General features: G+C 40.5%; 3 protein-coding genes across 4 annotated transcripts; 1 reads left to right on the forward strand and 2 right to left on the reverse strand.

The window, feature by feature from the left end:
• Positions 1 to 124: 124 nt before the first annotated feature.
• acer3 (alkaline ceramidase 3) lies at positions 125 to 4,370 on the reverse strand. The gene is made up of 11 exons (XM_088398968.1): positions 4,146 to 4,370; positions 2,886 to 2,996; positions 2,742 to 2,794; positions 2,556 to 2,608; positions 2,394 to 2,475; positions 2,293 to 2,328; positions 2,046 to 2,104; positions 1,856 to 1,957; positions 1,661 to 1,765; positions 1,539 to 1,584; positions 125 to 1,400 (listed from the first exon to the last, which is right to left on the reverse strand). Exons 1-11 carry the CDS (start codon positions 4,246 to 4,248, stop codon positions 1,347 to 1,349), a joined length of 804 nt encoding a protein of 267 aa, XP_088255094.1. The 5' UTR covers positions 4,249 to 4,370; the 3' UTR covers positions 125 to 1,346.
• Positions 4,371 to 4,620: 250 nt separating this feature from the next.
• Positions 4,621 to 7,374, reverse strand: serpinh1a (serpin peptidase inhibitor, clade H (heat shock protein 47), member 1a). Its single transcript, XM_088398965.1, has 5 exons — positions 7,206 to 7,374; positions 5,928 to 6,532; positions 5,638 to 5,736; positions 5,298 to 5,530; positions 4,621 to 5,221 (listed from the first exon to the last, which is right to left on the reverse strand). The coding sequence occupies exons 2-5, from the start codon at positions 6,520 to 6,522 to the stop codon at positions 4,919 to 4,921; spliced, it is 1,230 nt and encodes a 409-aa protein (XP_088255091.1). The 5' UTR covers positions 6,523 to 6,532; positions 7,206 to 7,374; the 3' UTR covers positions 4,621 to 4,918.
• A 1,653-nt stretch (positions 7,375 to 9,027) lies between these two features.
• On the forward strand, positions 9,028 to 14,960 carry gdpd5a (glycerophosphodiester phosphodiesterase domain containing 5a). 2 transcript variants are annotated; one of them, XM_088399437.1, is made up of 16 exons: positions 9,028 to 9,309; positions 10,317 to 10,491; positions 10,862 to 10,965; positions 11,043 to 11,136; positions 11,217 to 11,276; positions 11,362 to 11,460; positions 11,567 to 11,660; positions 11,880 to 12,025; positions 12,118 to 12,200; positions 12,269 to 12,419; positions 12,480 to 12,710; positions 12,899 to 13,044; positions 13,196 to 13,343; positions 13,464 to 13,546; positions 14,084 to 14,196; positions 14,255 to 14,960. In XM_088399437.1, the coding sequence occupies exons 2-16, from the start codon at positions 10,375 to 10,377 to the stop codon at positions 14,362 to 14,364; spliced, it is 1,779 nt and encodes a 592-aa protein (XP_088255563.1). In that variant the 5' UTR covers positions 9,028 to 9,309; positions 10,317 to 10,374; the 3' UTR covers positions 14,365 to 14,960. The 2 variants fall into 2 exon arrangements, with proteins under 2 accessions (XP_088255563.1, XP_088255564.1); XM_088399438.1 differs by having other exon boundaries at positions 9,029 to 9,309; positions 12,480 to 12,701.
• The last annotated feature ends 56 nt before the right edge of the window (positions 14,961 to 15,016 follow it).

The following is a 15,016-nucleotide window of genomic DNA, read 5'->3' on the forward strand; positions in this document are numbered from 1 at the left end:
ATTACCAAGTATTATGTTCATGGCTCAAAACTAGGGATGTGTAGGTATAAAACTTCAGGCTGTTCCAGAGAGAGAACAGATTTTTTTTTTTCTTTTGCTCACGTTTCTTAAGACCAGACAATAATCAGTGACATATTTTCTCTTTTATTTACCAACAAAGAGCGGACAACATTGAATACTGGCACAATAAATGAGGAAGCAGAGTTTGTTTTTCTGGTCAACATCAGCATAACATGATCAGTAGTAGAACACACCACACAAAGCCAGGTACAAATGAGATTTCTCTGACAATGAGCGTGGAATTATTTTGATCCGCACAAACAAGGCAGTGTGGGTTAACCTGCACGCCCACGTAATAAGGCACCCAATTTTCTAACCGTATACAACTTGCTGCTATCATTCCAGTCAAGATTATAGGCACAAACTGAATATTTGTCTTACATTGTGCTCATGTTTGCAAGTGTTCATACGAGTCAGCGCCACCCTGTGCAACAGTAACGTCACGTCTAAAAACATAAAATAGCCTTAAACGGATGTTGAGCAATGGAGTAATACCAAATTTACTTCAAAGCCCGACTTGCAATTTTCTTTCCATGGTCATGTTCACAGTCAAAACAGAAACGTTTGGGTAAAACTAATAAGGCCTCTTTCTATGGTGGAATGAATGTTCCATTTATATTCTATTGGTCTTTTCAAAAAGTTTGAACTTGGTGTTGATCTTGTTTGTTAGCTCTTTAGGTATTTGTGATACTTTATAACTGGACCAAGATTAAACTCTTAATTCCCCTTTTAATTGAAAAAGCAACTATGGCAATGAAAATGTCACTGTTATGAACATAAAAAAACAGTAGTGTTTTTAAAAAAAACTCAAAGTCTGTCATTAAATGAGATGATTCCGTAACCAGAGCTACAATATCACATTGCTCTACGTTCAAAATGACACAACAACAACAACAACACTGTTTGAACTGGTACTCTCCCTTCACTTGTTTTGCCAAACCTCCGATTAAATATTTTTGCATTTTTGAACATCCATAACCCTAACACATTTCCCCATTTCACTTTATATTATATTTGCATTTGCTGTTGAATTAATTTAAAAAATATACACAAACATTAAGGCTAAGCTAATAAATTATGTTTTTAAAAGAAAAAACAAATGTTTCATTTCCAATAAAACTCAGTGCTAAACTGTCATCAGTTAATTCGCCAGAGTGCAGAGCCATGGTGGAAGCGTCCACACTGCTCCCTAGCGATGGATGGGTTGAGCTCCCAGCAAGTAGACGGCGACACCGGCTGGCTGCTCCTTAAGTTAATAGCCACTATTTCTCAAGCGTCCCTTCATATCAGCTTATCCTTTGTGGTTCAACATGAAGAGTGGGCCAAACTCCACATAGAAACTAAATAAAGGGGACATTTGGAAATAAATCAAGGTGCAATTTTTCAATTGTTGTTAACATTGAAAATACAGTAAACTGTAATATAATGCAATAATGCAATAAAAACTTGGGGGCCTTTGCCAATAATAATCAACATACCTTTACTTTTGGTCTGTACTTGAGGTAGGTTGTTCTGATTTGCAAACTGAAGATAAGGAAAAAAAAACGTGAATGGGCTTGGACATGTTTCATCACAGCAGTAATGCGAGCAAGGCGTGTACCTGAGAAGTATGTGCAGATACGAGCCCAAGCCTGTGAAGATGTGCCACCAGGCATGGAACTGTGTCACCACTCCGACACCAGGGGGCAGTCTTTGTCGACTGGCTCTACCATGCAGTAAGCAACAAGACAGTCATATGACCATTTGGAAAATAACTTGAGTGCAATTAGAGCCACGATACATTTGAAAAACTCACCTTAAGGAGTCACAGAAAATATTGTCAATGTTCCACAGAAGAAAGCCTAACAGAAATATACCCAAGGAGGTGTAACACAAAGGCCGTAACCATGGGTACACCCTATAAATGAGACAAAAGCCAAATTGTTATTTTCGGAATATTGATGAGACGAGATTTCCAATGCAAATAATCGACTCGGCCAACTTACCATGTAACAATGAAGACCGATCGCAACACCAGACACGCGACTAAAGCGCCGTACATGACCTGAAAAAGACAAGTCATTCGGAAAAGCAGCTCTATTCATTGTTACCTCTGCTCATTTGAAGATAAAAACTTTGGCGTCTAGAGCCGTCAATGGCAGGGAATGAGTTTTCCATGTTTATTTAAGAAGTACAAGAAAGTGAAGGCCCAAAAGCAAACAAGCAAGATCACAGAGCGGAACACAAACTCACTTGGTGAAACACTGGTTCCTTCCACTGTAAATAGACCTGCAACAAAAAATCCATTTGGGAAAAATGCAACAAGAGCCAACAAAGTGATAATAAATACTCACCACAGTTACTGTGACGCTGAAGATTAATAATAACGCTACAGGAAACCAGCTAATACTGTTCCCTTGTTTGAAGCACTCGTATCTAGAAAAAAATATATACAATGTTCTTATTTGTCCACTGTATTGGGGATGTTTAAAAGTTTGAAAGCTGGAGCCACTTACAGACAGTAGACAAAGACACACGTGCTGTAAATCATTGGCAACTCGTCCAGCAGCTGCAAATGGCAGTCAACAAAGAATGTATTGTGTTATCGACGTCGAATTGTATTTTTTCTCTCAAATAAATGAATAGTTGCCTCAGTGCACGATTAGATTGTGCAACACTGATCATCACTTTGACTTGCTTACCTGCATTTCGTAGAGCAGTGTCATGTGGAAGCACCAGGAACCAACACCGACAGCTGAGTGACACAAGGAAAATGTCACTGGAGCCTTTATGCAACCTTAGGATGACTTCAGCATCTTTTGAAAACAATCATGAAAAGGACTGACCTGCAAGTCCAAGGAAAGAGAAGATGTAGCACAACTCAAGGCCATGGCGAAATGTCTGGATGGCCCCGCAAATGGGGGGAAGAATCATAATCAGGTTGCTTACAGTGTTCCCTGCGCAGGCAAGCAAACAAGTGCATCATAGTGAAAGACAAGATTGTGAAGATGGCCACAGTTCAAGGACTGCTTTGACGTATGACAAAATCTGGCTATCTGAGGGAAAACTTCCACAAAGTTCAAATCATACAAGTCTATCATTGTCTTTGTATGCTAAATCAATCAATAACTTTGGACTAGACTGATTTATTACAAGTGCAGTGGGGATCTAAAAAAAAAAAAAAATCATGTTTCTACCTAGGTGCGGTGATGTGCAAACAAGACCTTATCAGTTTGAAAAGCAGAACAGCTTGAGTGTTTTCTCAACGGGCACATTCTACTTAGAACTGCAGGTGACTGATCTGACAGACTTTGGTCAGTGACTAAATACATTTATTATCTGTATCACATAATTACTTGGTTACTTTGCAATGACCCATTTAGAAGAATGGCACACATTTGATGATAGACAAAGATTTGGAGTATATTCTTTATCGCTTTTAAAACATGGCTGCATTCCAGGGAGTCATTGTTACCTGAATGACTGTTACCATGCTGAAGCACAATCCCTGTGTCATCTCTATAAACAAAAGCTCCAACTGACAGTATGGGGGGAGGACCAACCGTGGGTTTTGGGATTTTTTTTAAATCCAATTTTGGGTGTCATTACTATATTTACACGATTTGATTAGGGTGGTAGTGATTTATATTATTCTAGATGCGTGGTTGGGCACCAAGTGGTTGCATAATTGCCAATGGTGCATAGGTGTATCTAATAAAGTGACCAAGTATAGTCAACAATGGCTTGTCAAGAATGGGCTGTTATCAAGAAGAACATCCGGGCCGGTTCAGATCCTCCCGCTATTGTTTCTTGAGAAACCTGTTTTTGCAGGAAGGTTTTTGCTTTCTTTGTGTCATGGTCGCGGCGGAACACCAGCAGCGTGCACGTTGACGAATGAGCGGAAATGACATGTGCATTGAAATCATGGGGAATATTAATAAATGCACCTTTTTGCGTGGGACGGAAATATTGTCGTCGCCGACTCTGGTGGTATGTTCAATGTCGTGTGAATATCAAGCTTGCATCGCATTTCGATGACAAAAAAAAACAAAAAAACACATGCATTGTGTTGACAACCCCCCGCATGAACATATTGTGTTACTCACAGAATTCGGCGATGTAGTATGAGACGACATAATTCTCTTCACACCAGTCGAGCGTGGAAGTGGGCCGCCCCCAGTATCCGTGCCTGTCCAACGAGGGAGCCATGATGGGAGGGAGCCGAGGAGCTGGTGCGGCCACTAACGGATTTGGAGTCCCATCCCCGCTGCGCGTACGCGGCCTATGACAGCTGGAGATGGGAAGCAGGTCGGCACATCGGGGCGTGTGACGTCAGTGCGCTACGTCCCTCTAGTGTCATTTGACGTGTACTGCTCGCCAGTGTTATGCATACTGTACACTAGAGGTCGCCAAATATTTTCCTTCTCATTCAAAATGATAATTGTGAGAAAATTATTCAAGTTCCCATGAAAACACCCAATGAAGAACATTGAGAAACCTTGGATGAATCAGCACCACATATCTCGAATACCTCTTGGTTATCTTTTAAACTGAAATGTCAAGACAAACAACGAAGCTTCATTATCTTTTCAAAATTCAAACTGTATTTGACAGACCATCTTAGACTGGCACACTGACACAGCCTTTTTTTTTTTAAATTTTATTCAAGTAAATTGTATTCAAAGTCATTTGACAACGTTGCACCAATGATACCGTCTTAAAGGATTCTTTGAATAAAGACACTCCTTTTCAAATGCTTGTGGAATGGTATCAGTGTGTGACAGGAATGTACTTAACTAACTAACTATCTCTCACACACACACATGCAGACACGCACACTCACACTCACACACGTAAATAAAGACAAGTCAGCATGTGGTTATAATTCATCCCTCATCTTTTCTCCCTTTGGCCTGACCATCCTGCCAATAAACAGGATGGAGTTGGTCTTCTTGTCCTTGACCAAGAAGATGAAAGGATGGTCTACATAAAAAAGTTTGGGGGACTTCAGCTTGTCAGAGCTAAATATGCTCGTGTCCATCTCATTTCCTTCTGTGGACAGTTCCATGGTGGCTGCATGGAAGACGCTGGACAGGTAGAGGTCCTTTTTCCCAGAGATGTTGGACAAGTCTGCTTTGGATTTGTTCACTGCCTCTGTCAGGCCCAACTTCTCAAGATGTTTCTAAGGATGAATAGACATAGATCATACAGGATGAACTACTTCAAATGTATTTGTTAAGTTGATGATAATTACGTACCTGCAAGTTGTGACTGACTTCCATGGTAACTTTGGGCATTGACAAAGCCACTGGTGTCTGCTGGAGCTTACTCAGCCAACTATCCAGCTGCTTCTTGTTCAACATTTTCTCAACTCTCTCCAGACTTTCCACTTGATGTGGCATGATGAACACCACACTAGACTTCTTATGAGCCAGCGGCATGTTCAGAATCACCACATTATTGGTCGCGTCGTCGTAGAAGTCATAAAACCCTGGTAAAACAAATGATAAAATTGTGGTGACTCCAACTAAAACATTATTTTGATTTTAAATCCAGACATTTCATAAGATGCTGTTGAATTCTACACTGCCGAACTACCTGTGCGGTGCATCATCTCTATTGCAACAGTGTGGCTATGGGAGGCCATGAATCCACGCTTGTCAACCATCTGGGGATGGAACTGCTCATCCCAGTGAGCTTTAAAAAAAAAAAAAAAAAAAGTAAATTCTAATATCCGTTAAACCATCCATCCATCTTCCGCTTATCTGGCGTTGGGTCACGGGGGCAAAGTGTCAGCTAGGTTGGTTCCAGTGCACCCGTGACCCAAGTGAGAAGAAGCTGCATAGAAGATAAATGGATCAAATACTAAGATCAATATTTCTACTTACGTTTGAAAAACATAGCGTCGATGATCATGGCACCATCAGTGTGTTCTACAACCTTTGTGACTTCAGGCACTTTGCCATCAGTGGACTTAGCAGCCCATTCATTGATGGCATTCAAAGCACTTTTCTTATCTTTGAAGTTTATTTTGGAGTTGTCACAATTGTAATGTTTTTTGCTGCTTTTCACAAAGGCATCCACAAATTTAACAGTGTTGGGTCCATACAGACGCTTGCTCATCTTCCAGGTGACGTTACGTGCCTCGGGGTCGCTCACCTCGGTCAGGAGCTCGGCCAAGCCGGAATGCAGCTGCTCGTCTGTCACTTTGGCTGCATTCAGAACAGTTTTGACCTGAGAAGCAGTCGAGGCTTTTCCTCCAAGGGCCACCAGACCCAACGAGGAGGCCACCACCACAGGAGAAATGAGGATGTTTTCCACATTCTTCTCTTTTGCCATATCTTGGTAAAGACTGAAGGCTAAGTTGGCGCTGTTGTCAGCCAACGTGGAGGCGGCTTTACTCAGGACTTTGTCGGCGGATTCAGCCGTGGCGGCCGATGCTGCTGTGGCCAGGAGGGCCAGCGCTACCAAATGTATCCACATGGTGAAAAGTCTAGAAGTGAGAAGACATGAAGAAGAAAAGGGAAAATGAAAGGATAAAAGGCCCAATAGCTCGAACTGTATATAATATCTGAAAAATCCAATTTCACTGAATGCACAAAATTGTGTTCATGTTTAGGAAATACAAGAAAAAAGCACAATTATGGCCTCCAGCAAATGCTAGTTTTTCCTCTGAGATATATTTAGAAAATAATATCTGGGATAGTAGGTTAGACATGCAATTCAAAGATCTCTCTAGAAAAGTATTACATAACAGCCACGTAGACAGCAGCTGGGTGCTTAGCCCAAACCCAGGTCAATTTAGGTCTCAGAGCCTTGGGTTAACTTTTATTATTATTTAAAAAAAAAAAAAATTATTAGCTGAGAATATTATAATCAGTAATCACATCTGGAAAACCATTTTGAATATCATACAAAGACAAAATATATGCAATATGTTTCAAATGTAGTCAAAGTGATTGAAATGTCAAAGCTCTGACTCTGCTGTGTACTTCAACTCTATTTTCAATGTCGAATCTTTCACAAATGCCACATTCAGTAGCCTACAATGGCATCACCAGTGCATATTTCAATCTTAACTTGTGATCTCTTTCCACATGCATGCCTGGGCAATAACACTCCTCACAATACTCGATCCCCTCCCTCTATTTATACTTGTATCTTACCTTATTAGGCCTTTTCAGCAATTCCAATGCTCACTCCAAATCTCTTTCCAAACACAAGTTGGACTCTTTCAAATGTTTTTCTGAAGTCAAATGTTGGTGAAAGACTTGCAGGATTCCAACTCAGACAAAAATCCCTGCGCTGGAGTCTTGTTTCCATGATTGTCCCGCCCATGTATCCAAGGGCAGGAGGAGAAGAATCCTCCCCGCCCCCCTGCAAGGTCCTAAAGCCCTAAATTGCTGGACTACAAGAGCAGTCAGACACCCTGGATTATTTTTTGTAGGACCATATATGCTAAAGCAAAACATGAAGTTGACTTTATTCATGGGATGTATTCATTCATCTCTGAAAAGTGCACAAGCCTCTTGAGTATGTATTCTTCCAGCTGGGTCTTCTGGGAATACAAACTTTGGGAAGTGAACATTCTTGTTCCATATTTCCCACTGTGCCCATCCCCCCGACTGCAGGAGTTGTTGTGGATTTTTCAAGCAGGACATGCAGGAAGTTGCAGAAGAAGCGGATGTGTGTCCGGTAGACTGCTACTGTTCTCATGGATCTTATTTATTTGTGTTGAAGTACATCAGGCCTTGCAACTAAATGTGTTTTTAAATCATTTTCATTGACAAACTGTCCTCCAGATGATCACAGCCTTTCTAGCAGGAAATGATTTGCCAGGCCTTCACTGCAGCCACCTTGTCAGGAGTGTCCCCCAGCTATAGCTTGCATTATTCAGCCCAGATGTGAAGGGCAAAGGTCAAGAGCCAGAACTGAAAGTGACAATTCTTTTGCAGTCTTTGCATTCTTAATTTCTGCTTTTATATTTCCAACTGAATTAAACTGGAAGCACACAACAGATTTGAATGAATTACTTTGTTTTATTTTTCCGGGGATGTAGAAAAGTTTCAAGCGCCTTCTGCTGGCTCGATTAATATTACCACTAGAGGTCCACAAAGAGCAATGAATAACTTGAGTCAAGTTTGCAGTATTAATAATGCAGTTCCACATTATTATCATTCATCAACATCATTATTATTATGATTATCATCATCATCATGCATGTTTGGGAAATTGTCTCTAATGTGAATAATGCCTCATAATTTTCATTTATGGTTTAACTCGCCCAAAATCTGCTGGGACAGTCTGCAGGTGACCCAAAAGAGGACAAGCGCTATTATATTGCTACTACTGACTTGAGTCCCACAGACCGTGAAGTGGCCTTCACCGGTGCATGTACAATGTTTGGGATTAGAAGGATCTGACGTAAAGCTAAGGGTTAATCTCTGACTGTTCGTCTCGGAATAGATCTCTTACAAGACTAGCTGACTCAACTACTCTACCTGTTTGCCATCTAACCCCCCTAGAGTGAAGTTTAATGAAATCTTTTCTCTGTTATTAAACATTCCATTGTGCACCTTTAACTTGGCTCACAACACAGGAAATCCCTTGCCACTAATGATTACCTCCATCCTGCATGTCAACATTCAAAAGTGGCATGAAGAACAATCTCACTTATCAGCGTCCGTCCACCTGTTGGACATCATTCATTAAACAGATCAGCCAATTTGTTTTGTTTTACTACATGGGTCATTCCAAAACCAAAGGACAATTAAGGTTCAAATATTTTTGAAAACAGTACATTTACTTTGTGGGGTGAAAAATACAATAATTATATATAATATTAATTATAATCATATATTTTCCTGCGTTAAGAGACTTAAAAAAGAAATAACATGGAATAAATCCTTTACCATTGACTCAAGTCAATTTTTTAATTTCAATATAATCTTATCTAATGAGAGTAAATGGTGTGCGCCATAGCTCCTCCCCCACACGGAGGAGCGGATTACGCGCAAATGAGAGGTGCACTTGCGTCTGTCTCCAGAGCAACAGCTATTGAACAAAAGATTAGAAGAAAACACATGAATGCAAGCTTTCCAACTCTTTTGTATTTTGGGGCCATTTCAGACTGATGTGTGAGCGTTTTTGGGCTCACGTCTGATTGGAGCAAGTTCAAATGTACTTTGAAATAACGACGTCATGTCAACAACACCCGAGGGCTTGAATCTTGCAAGACATTTGGACGTCTTCAAGTCGTCCTGTTTTCAGGTAAGAAAACTCTATTGCCACTTTAGATGATCTCTTCTAGCTTCTCATTTATGCTATTTGGTATAATTAAGCCTTGCAATTTGTTTTTCATTATGTTTTACTGTATCAGACCTCAACATGAGAATGATTACATGCAATGTGGTGATTAATGGCAAGAATTTAATATATCAGTGAGTGAAAAGAGATTTAATGCATGCATGCATGCAATATGAAAATGAATGGCTGATGTTGTATGTACATGTTTTCAAAGAAATATTTAGTTAATGACATCATCACACATGCACAGCAATTGAATCCAAGTATAAAATATTATATAAAAAATCTGTCATTGTTCTTAGAATGATCACTTTTCATTTCATACTTGCTATCAGTGAGTATTCGGAGTGAAATCTTGTCAGCTACTGGCATCAGTCTAGACAAAAAGTGCTATTATTGAACATCCCTAATGTGTAGGTTATACAATTTTTATGAAGGAGTGAATAATGAAAGACTAAAAAAAGGTGGCAGAAATAAATGACCAGACTGATATAATAGTCTTTTTTTTTTCTCTGTCATTGATCTTCTTGAGTCTTGGTTAATGATTGTAATAATGATTCATATTCTTCATTATTCCATCCATTCCTACATGTTTGGTTGCAAATGGTGGTGGCATTATTTACAGTTTGGAAACACTGCAATATAATTTATTATTATTATTATTATTATTATTGTTACACCCTCATTTTGTTTGCTTGTCATGCAATTTTATCACACCCACCTTTAAATTTCACCGTGTATTTCGTTTCTACCCCAAACAAAGTCTAGTGTTGTCATCACAATCTTGTTTTGTGTTAAACAAACCTTTCCTAACATGATGTTACAAGGTCATTTGTTTTGTATGACTCTATCTAGACTTTAAATAAATACAGGCACAAAGATGTAAAAAAAAATCATTCAGTCATTTGTGTTGAGAAAGAAAAGGTGTTTTGTAAACGATGGTGGTGCACCGCCTTTTTGGTGTTCTTCAGGGTTCCCAGGTCTGTGTGGGATGCTAAGAAACTGCTGGTGCGTTGTGGCTAAAGGAGCATGGTGAAACACCAACCCTTACAGGTGTATGAAAAGCAAGTGCTTGTGTCCTTTGTCACTGGCATCTATGGTTGTCGTTGGAAACGCTACCAGCGCTCGCAAGACGACACCTCCAGGGTAAGACCGGACTTTTCATAGATTTTTGTTTTGCACTCAATCTGGATGAACAAAATTTTTTTCAAACTACCTCCCAGTGTCTTACATAAGCTGGTGGAAAGGGTGAGGTACCAAAGCTGATCACTGGTCAACAGGACGTGTTAAGTGGCCATTGCCTCGCTCTCCTCTCATATGGAATTACCTCCTGATCCTGTTAACTATTGAGGGAGAGAGTCCTTGAGTGCTGGACAAGCTCTCCTTCTTACATGTCGCTTTATCATATGTTTCAAAACAAACACATTTGAAGAAGCCATACGATTGCAAATGGACTTGTCATATGCACAAAGATGATTATGATTGATGATTATTATTATTTTTATTTTTTTTACAGTGGGAGTGTTTGTGGTTCATCATCTTGTGCAGCTCCTTTCTCCTGCTTCTTATTTGGGCCTACTTCTGGTTGGCGGCTCAAAATGATTTTGACGAGTTCAACTGGTGAGTCAGCTTTTCAACATCCGTAATGTTATTTTCGAATCGTTTGGAATGATTTTGTGATTGTGTTGAAATTGCAGGTCAGTGTATAACCGCTCTGGTGAATGGAGGGATGAGACCATCCCCATCCTTGCAAGCACCACCGTGGGATTCAGTTACATTTCAGTCTTGGTGGTGAGAGGGCCTGAATAAAAATCATCAATAAATAATAATAATAAACATTGATAAAAAAATCCAACATTTTTCTTTATTAGATCTTGGCATTTTTCCACATATCCTTGGGACAACAACTGAATCTCTACTGGCTCCACAAGGTGTAGCGAGTTACTATATAGTATAGCTTTGCTTTATTTTGAAGTTTTTTCAATGAGCTCATCTATGCTTGTCTCATTTTGTCAGATTGGAGTGCTGGCTACACTTGTCACTACTATCTCTGGTGTTGTGTCTGTTGATGACATATGGGCGGATGAATGGGACGTCCTGCTAGTGTCTCTGCAGGTTTGTTTATACTCCAAACAAAATGACATAGGAAAAAAAATATTTGAATTGTTTATTATGGCCACAAAAAGATTTGACTGTCACTTATCTTGTGTTCTTCTTTTAGTTCACAGCACCATTCCTTCACATTGGCGCTCTCACAACAATCACAGCTCTAAGCTGGCTGGTTGCCGCTTATGTTGTTCGCAGAGAAAGATCGAGTAAGTCTTCACCCAGACCAGAAAGTAGAAGAGCAATATTTTTCTTCTCAAACAGTGACGTGATTAAAATGATCCTTTTTGTGTGTGGATATGTTTTTCATATCTACTCATGTCGTCGGATTTAAACGGCTTAACAATTCCTCCAGCCAACACATGCTAAGCCTCTCCGTTTGTTACGTTGATGAAGCATAATACATAAAGCTCATGCCTCTGTCTTAGATTTCCAGATGATGGTGTTAATCACCTACATCATCATTGTGATGGCCCTTTATTTGGCACCGCTCACATTCTCCTGCCCCTGCGTAATGGACAGTCGCAACCTCAGGCCTCGCCCAGACGTCATCGGTCGACGAGGAGCTCCCATGGTGAGTTTGTTGTTGCTGTTATCAAATAATATGTAGAGATAAATCAAATCATGAAATAATAATAATCATGATGTTGTCTGTTTATCTCTCAGCTGGCCCCGGAAAACACCATGGTGTCCTTCAACCGAGCCCTACAGCATGGAGCCAGCTCCCTGGAGGCTGACGTCACTTTTAGGTTATTGAACTCCCATTTTGGACATTTTCATCTTGGTCTTAAGTCTTGAGTCAATTTTCTATCTCTAGTGTGGATGGCGTTCCATTCCTCATGCGAGATCGCACCTTGAGACGAACCACCGACGTCAGCACGGTTTTTCCTGCCAGACAGCACGATGATGCCGCTTTCTTCAACTGGACAGAGTTACGTTCCCTTAACGCAGGTCGCTGGTTTCTGGAGGTAAAGGATCACATTGATACATTCTAATAAATAGCAACTCATTTATATCTGTGTTCTTAGAGGGATCCCTACTGGACAGTAGAGACGCTAACCGGGAGGGATCGGAGCAGAATAGTCAACCAGACGGTTTGCAGTTTGCTGGAAATGCTTCGTCTGGCAGTCAGGGGCAACGGCTCGGTGCTTCTCAACGTCCGAAGGCCCCCCGCAGGTCACCCTCGCTCTCGGAGTTGGTTCACGGACACAATGTGGGCTGTGCAGAAAGCCGGCATTTCCCAGAAGAGGGTGAGGACTGTAGGTCCCTCTTACATCTAAATTATTTTAATATCCTATCACTGGTGTGGGGCCACCACAATCATTTTCGTATTTATTTATTTAGTAGTTATTCAAAATTACCGTGCTTCATTTGATATTTTCTGAATGTGAATAATAATGTATTCCATCTGATGAGGCTCTTTCTGTTTCACATGTGTTTGTGCCAGGTGACATGGACCCCTGACACGGACAAGGGGAGGCTTCGGGGGTTCCAGCAGACCACAAATGAGAAGCTGTCAGTGGCAGAGATAAGGCAAAGGGGCATTACAAGCCTGACGCTTCACTACAGCAAGGCCAGCCACAAAGATATACAGTAAGGAATGGATGCTTTGATTTTGAAAAGTGGCCGAATCTTGAAGAACATCCAAATAGTCAAATCACTGAACTTGGGTTATCTCTTTACAGCTATTGATGTACGACCCATGTATTTTGCAGACATGTACTACTTTCCTTCCTCCATGCAGGGAGTATCTGGCCAACAATGTGAGCGTGACCGTCTTCCCAGTGAACCAGCCGTGGCTGTACTCGCTTCTGTGGTGTAGCGGGGTGCCTTCCGTGTCCTCCGATGCCCCCCAAGTCCTCCGAAAGGTGCCTTACCCCATCTGGCTCATGGTAAACAACTCTCATGGCTGCCATTGCAGCAAGGTCACACACTGACATATTTGTTGAAAGCGTTCTCTAGTGGTATTGTCTGGTAAGCACTTGATTTATTTTTTTTGCTGCCCCTTTCAGAGTCAGAATGCTTACCGCTTCATCTGGATGGCCTCAGATCTTCTCTCACTTGCTGTGGTCATAATAATTTTCAGTTTTCAGAAGTAAGTACACATTGTGCGGGGGCGTTAATACTGTTTTGGGTTTTAGCAATAATTCAAATTATTCGTAACTTCCTATTTTGTTTCTGACTCCACCGACCTTATTTCACTTTACTGCTTCAAAAGCGACTATGCGTTCACTCTGCTGTTTTTCGTCTTTCTTCACTATCCCCCTTTTATCTTGTCAATGTTTTCATGTTTCACCTCTACGCTCTAACCTCTTTCCCCCCCTGTCCTCTTTCTTTCTGTCTGTCTGTCTCTCTCCTCTGATGTCCTTATTTTGTCTGATCTGCATGCAACCTTTCTCCGCTGCCCCCTGGCATCTGTCAGCTATCATATGATCAGGTAACCGCTACAGCTGCCTTGCCCTGCCTTTGTTTCTTTCTCCTTGTTTGTCCTCCTTGTGCTTTTTCTGCCTGGCACCCATTCCTTTCACCAAACAGTTTGACCTCTTATGCACAAACTGTACTTTTAAAACAATTTTGGTGCATCAACACGTTTAAATGCGTGCTTGTAATATATGATTGAAACATGGAACAGGTGGAGGATGAGTGGGATGCAGAACTGCAACCCCGAGCAGATCATGCTGAGCGCCGTGCCGCTTCGATCTAATCGGGATGTCAACATCATGAAGGAGAAGCTCATTGTTTCAGGTAGGACAGCTATAGAGCGAATCGGTTTTTGTTACTAAAAATAATGTATGTCTTTCAGAACTCAACGATGGGCTAACAAGTACAGAGGAGCTGTCGTTGTATCCCGAGAATGGCAATGCCAGATACTCTCACGGAAACTCATTTCACACGGAACAAATGGGATGCTAGATTATTATTGTAGTGTTTTCTATTATAGTACATATGTCTATAATACACGTTCGGTATATTGCACTTGTTGGAGTACACATTTCCAAATTGTTAGTATGCATACATGCAAGCAAGCAACGCTATGGTTTTTAAATAGTTTTTTTAAAAAGTATTTTTAACGTTGAATGTATTTTCTTTTTCATTATATTCTGTGTTTAGAAAGTGCACTGTGTATTGTTATCTATGTATGATACATTGATGTAAATAGAACATATTTTAAATATTCTTCCATTATGAAAGACTTTTCAGTGTGTTTTCTTTTGGCCAATGCGCTTTTAGGAAATCCATATGTAGAATATTGAGGGTATGCATTGCAGGGCTTTGAAAGTCTCTGAATTGTCAGTATCAGATGATATGACTGCCTCTTTTCTGCCATACCACGATGTTTTAAAAATATTGAATAGTGACATCTTTCACGTGGATGCCTTGAAACCGATATGGGTTGAATATTAAGGAAGGATTTTTGTCATTATTATAATAATAATTAAGATTTGCATTTTCACCTGTTTTGCCACTTTGAACAGCTGAGGAGTTGTTAATAAAAGTGATTACATGGACTGGAAATTGTTCAGACTTTTCTTTACCTTTTAAATACATTTGATTGTGCACTTGG

This window comes from Syngnathus floridae, chromosome 15, assembly GCF_059516105.1.
Source record: "Syngnathus floridae isolate MCC-2025c chromosome 15, RoL_Sflo_1.0, whole genome shotgun sequence".
In the NCBI taxonomy this organism is placed as follows: Eukaryota; Metazoa; Chordata; class Actinopteri; order Syngnathiformes; family Syngnathidae; genus Syngnathus; species Syngnathus floridae.

Excerpts from the sequence above, each read along its gene's own strand:
- acer3 (XM_088398968.1), bottom strand. The coding sequence starts at position 4,248 with ATGGCTCCCTCGTTGGACAGGCACGGATACTGGGGGCGGCCCACTTCC. Across the intron at positions 2,795-2,885 it reads CTCTTTCCTTGGACTTGCAG|CTGTCGGTGTTGGTTCCTGG; the intron begins GTCAGTCCTTTT and ends TGTGTCACTCAG. Across the intron at positions 2,476-2,555 it reads TGTGTCTTTGTCTACTGTCT|ATACGAGTGCTTCAAACAAG; the intron begins GTAAGTGGCTCC and ends ATTTTTTTCTAG.
- serpinh1a (XM_088398965.1), bottom strand. The coding sequence starts at position 6,522 with ATGTGGATACATTTGGTAGCGCTGGCCCTCCTGGCCACAGCAGCATCG. Across the intron at positions 5,531-5,637 it reads AGAGATGATGCACCGCACAG|GGTTTTATGACTTCTACGAC; the intron begins GTAGTTCGGCAG and ends TTGTTTTACCAG. Across the intron at positions 5,222-5,297 it reads AAGTCAGTCACAACTTGCAG|AAACATCTTGAGAAGTTGGG; the intron begins GTACGTAATTAT and ends ATTCATCCTTAG.
- gdpd5a (XM_088399437.1), top strand. The coding sequence starts at position 10,375 with ATGGTGAAACACCAACCCTTACAGGTGTATGAAAAGCAAGTGCTTGTG. Across the intron at positions 12,026-12,117 it reads GTCGACGAGGAGCTCCCATG|CTGGCCCCGGAAAACACCAT; the intron begins GTGAGTTTGTTG and ends TTTATCTCTCAG. Across the intron at positions 13,045-13,195 it reads GCCAGCCACAAAGATATACA|GGAGTATCTGGCCAACAATG; the intron begins GTAAGGAATGGA and ends TCCTCCATGCAG.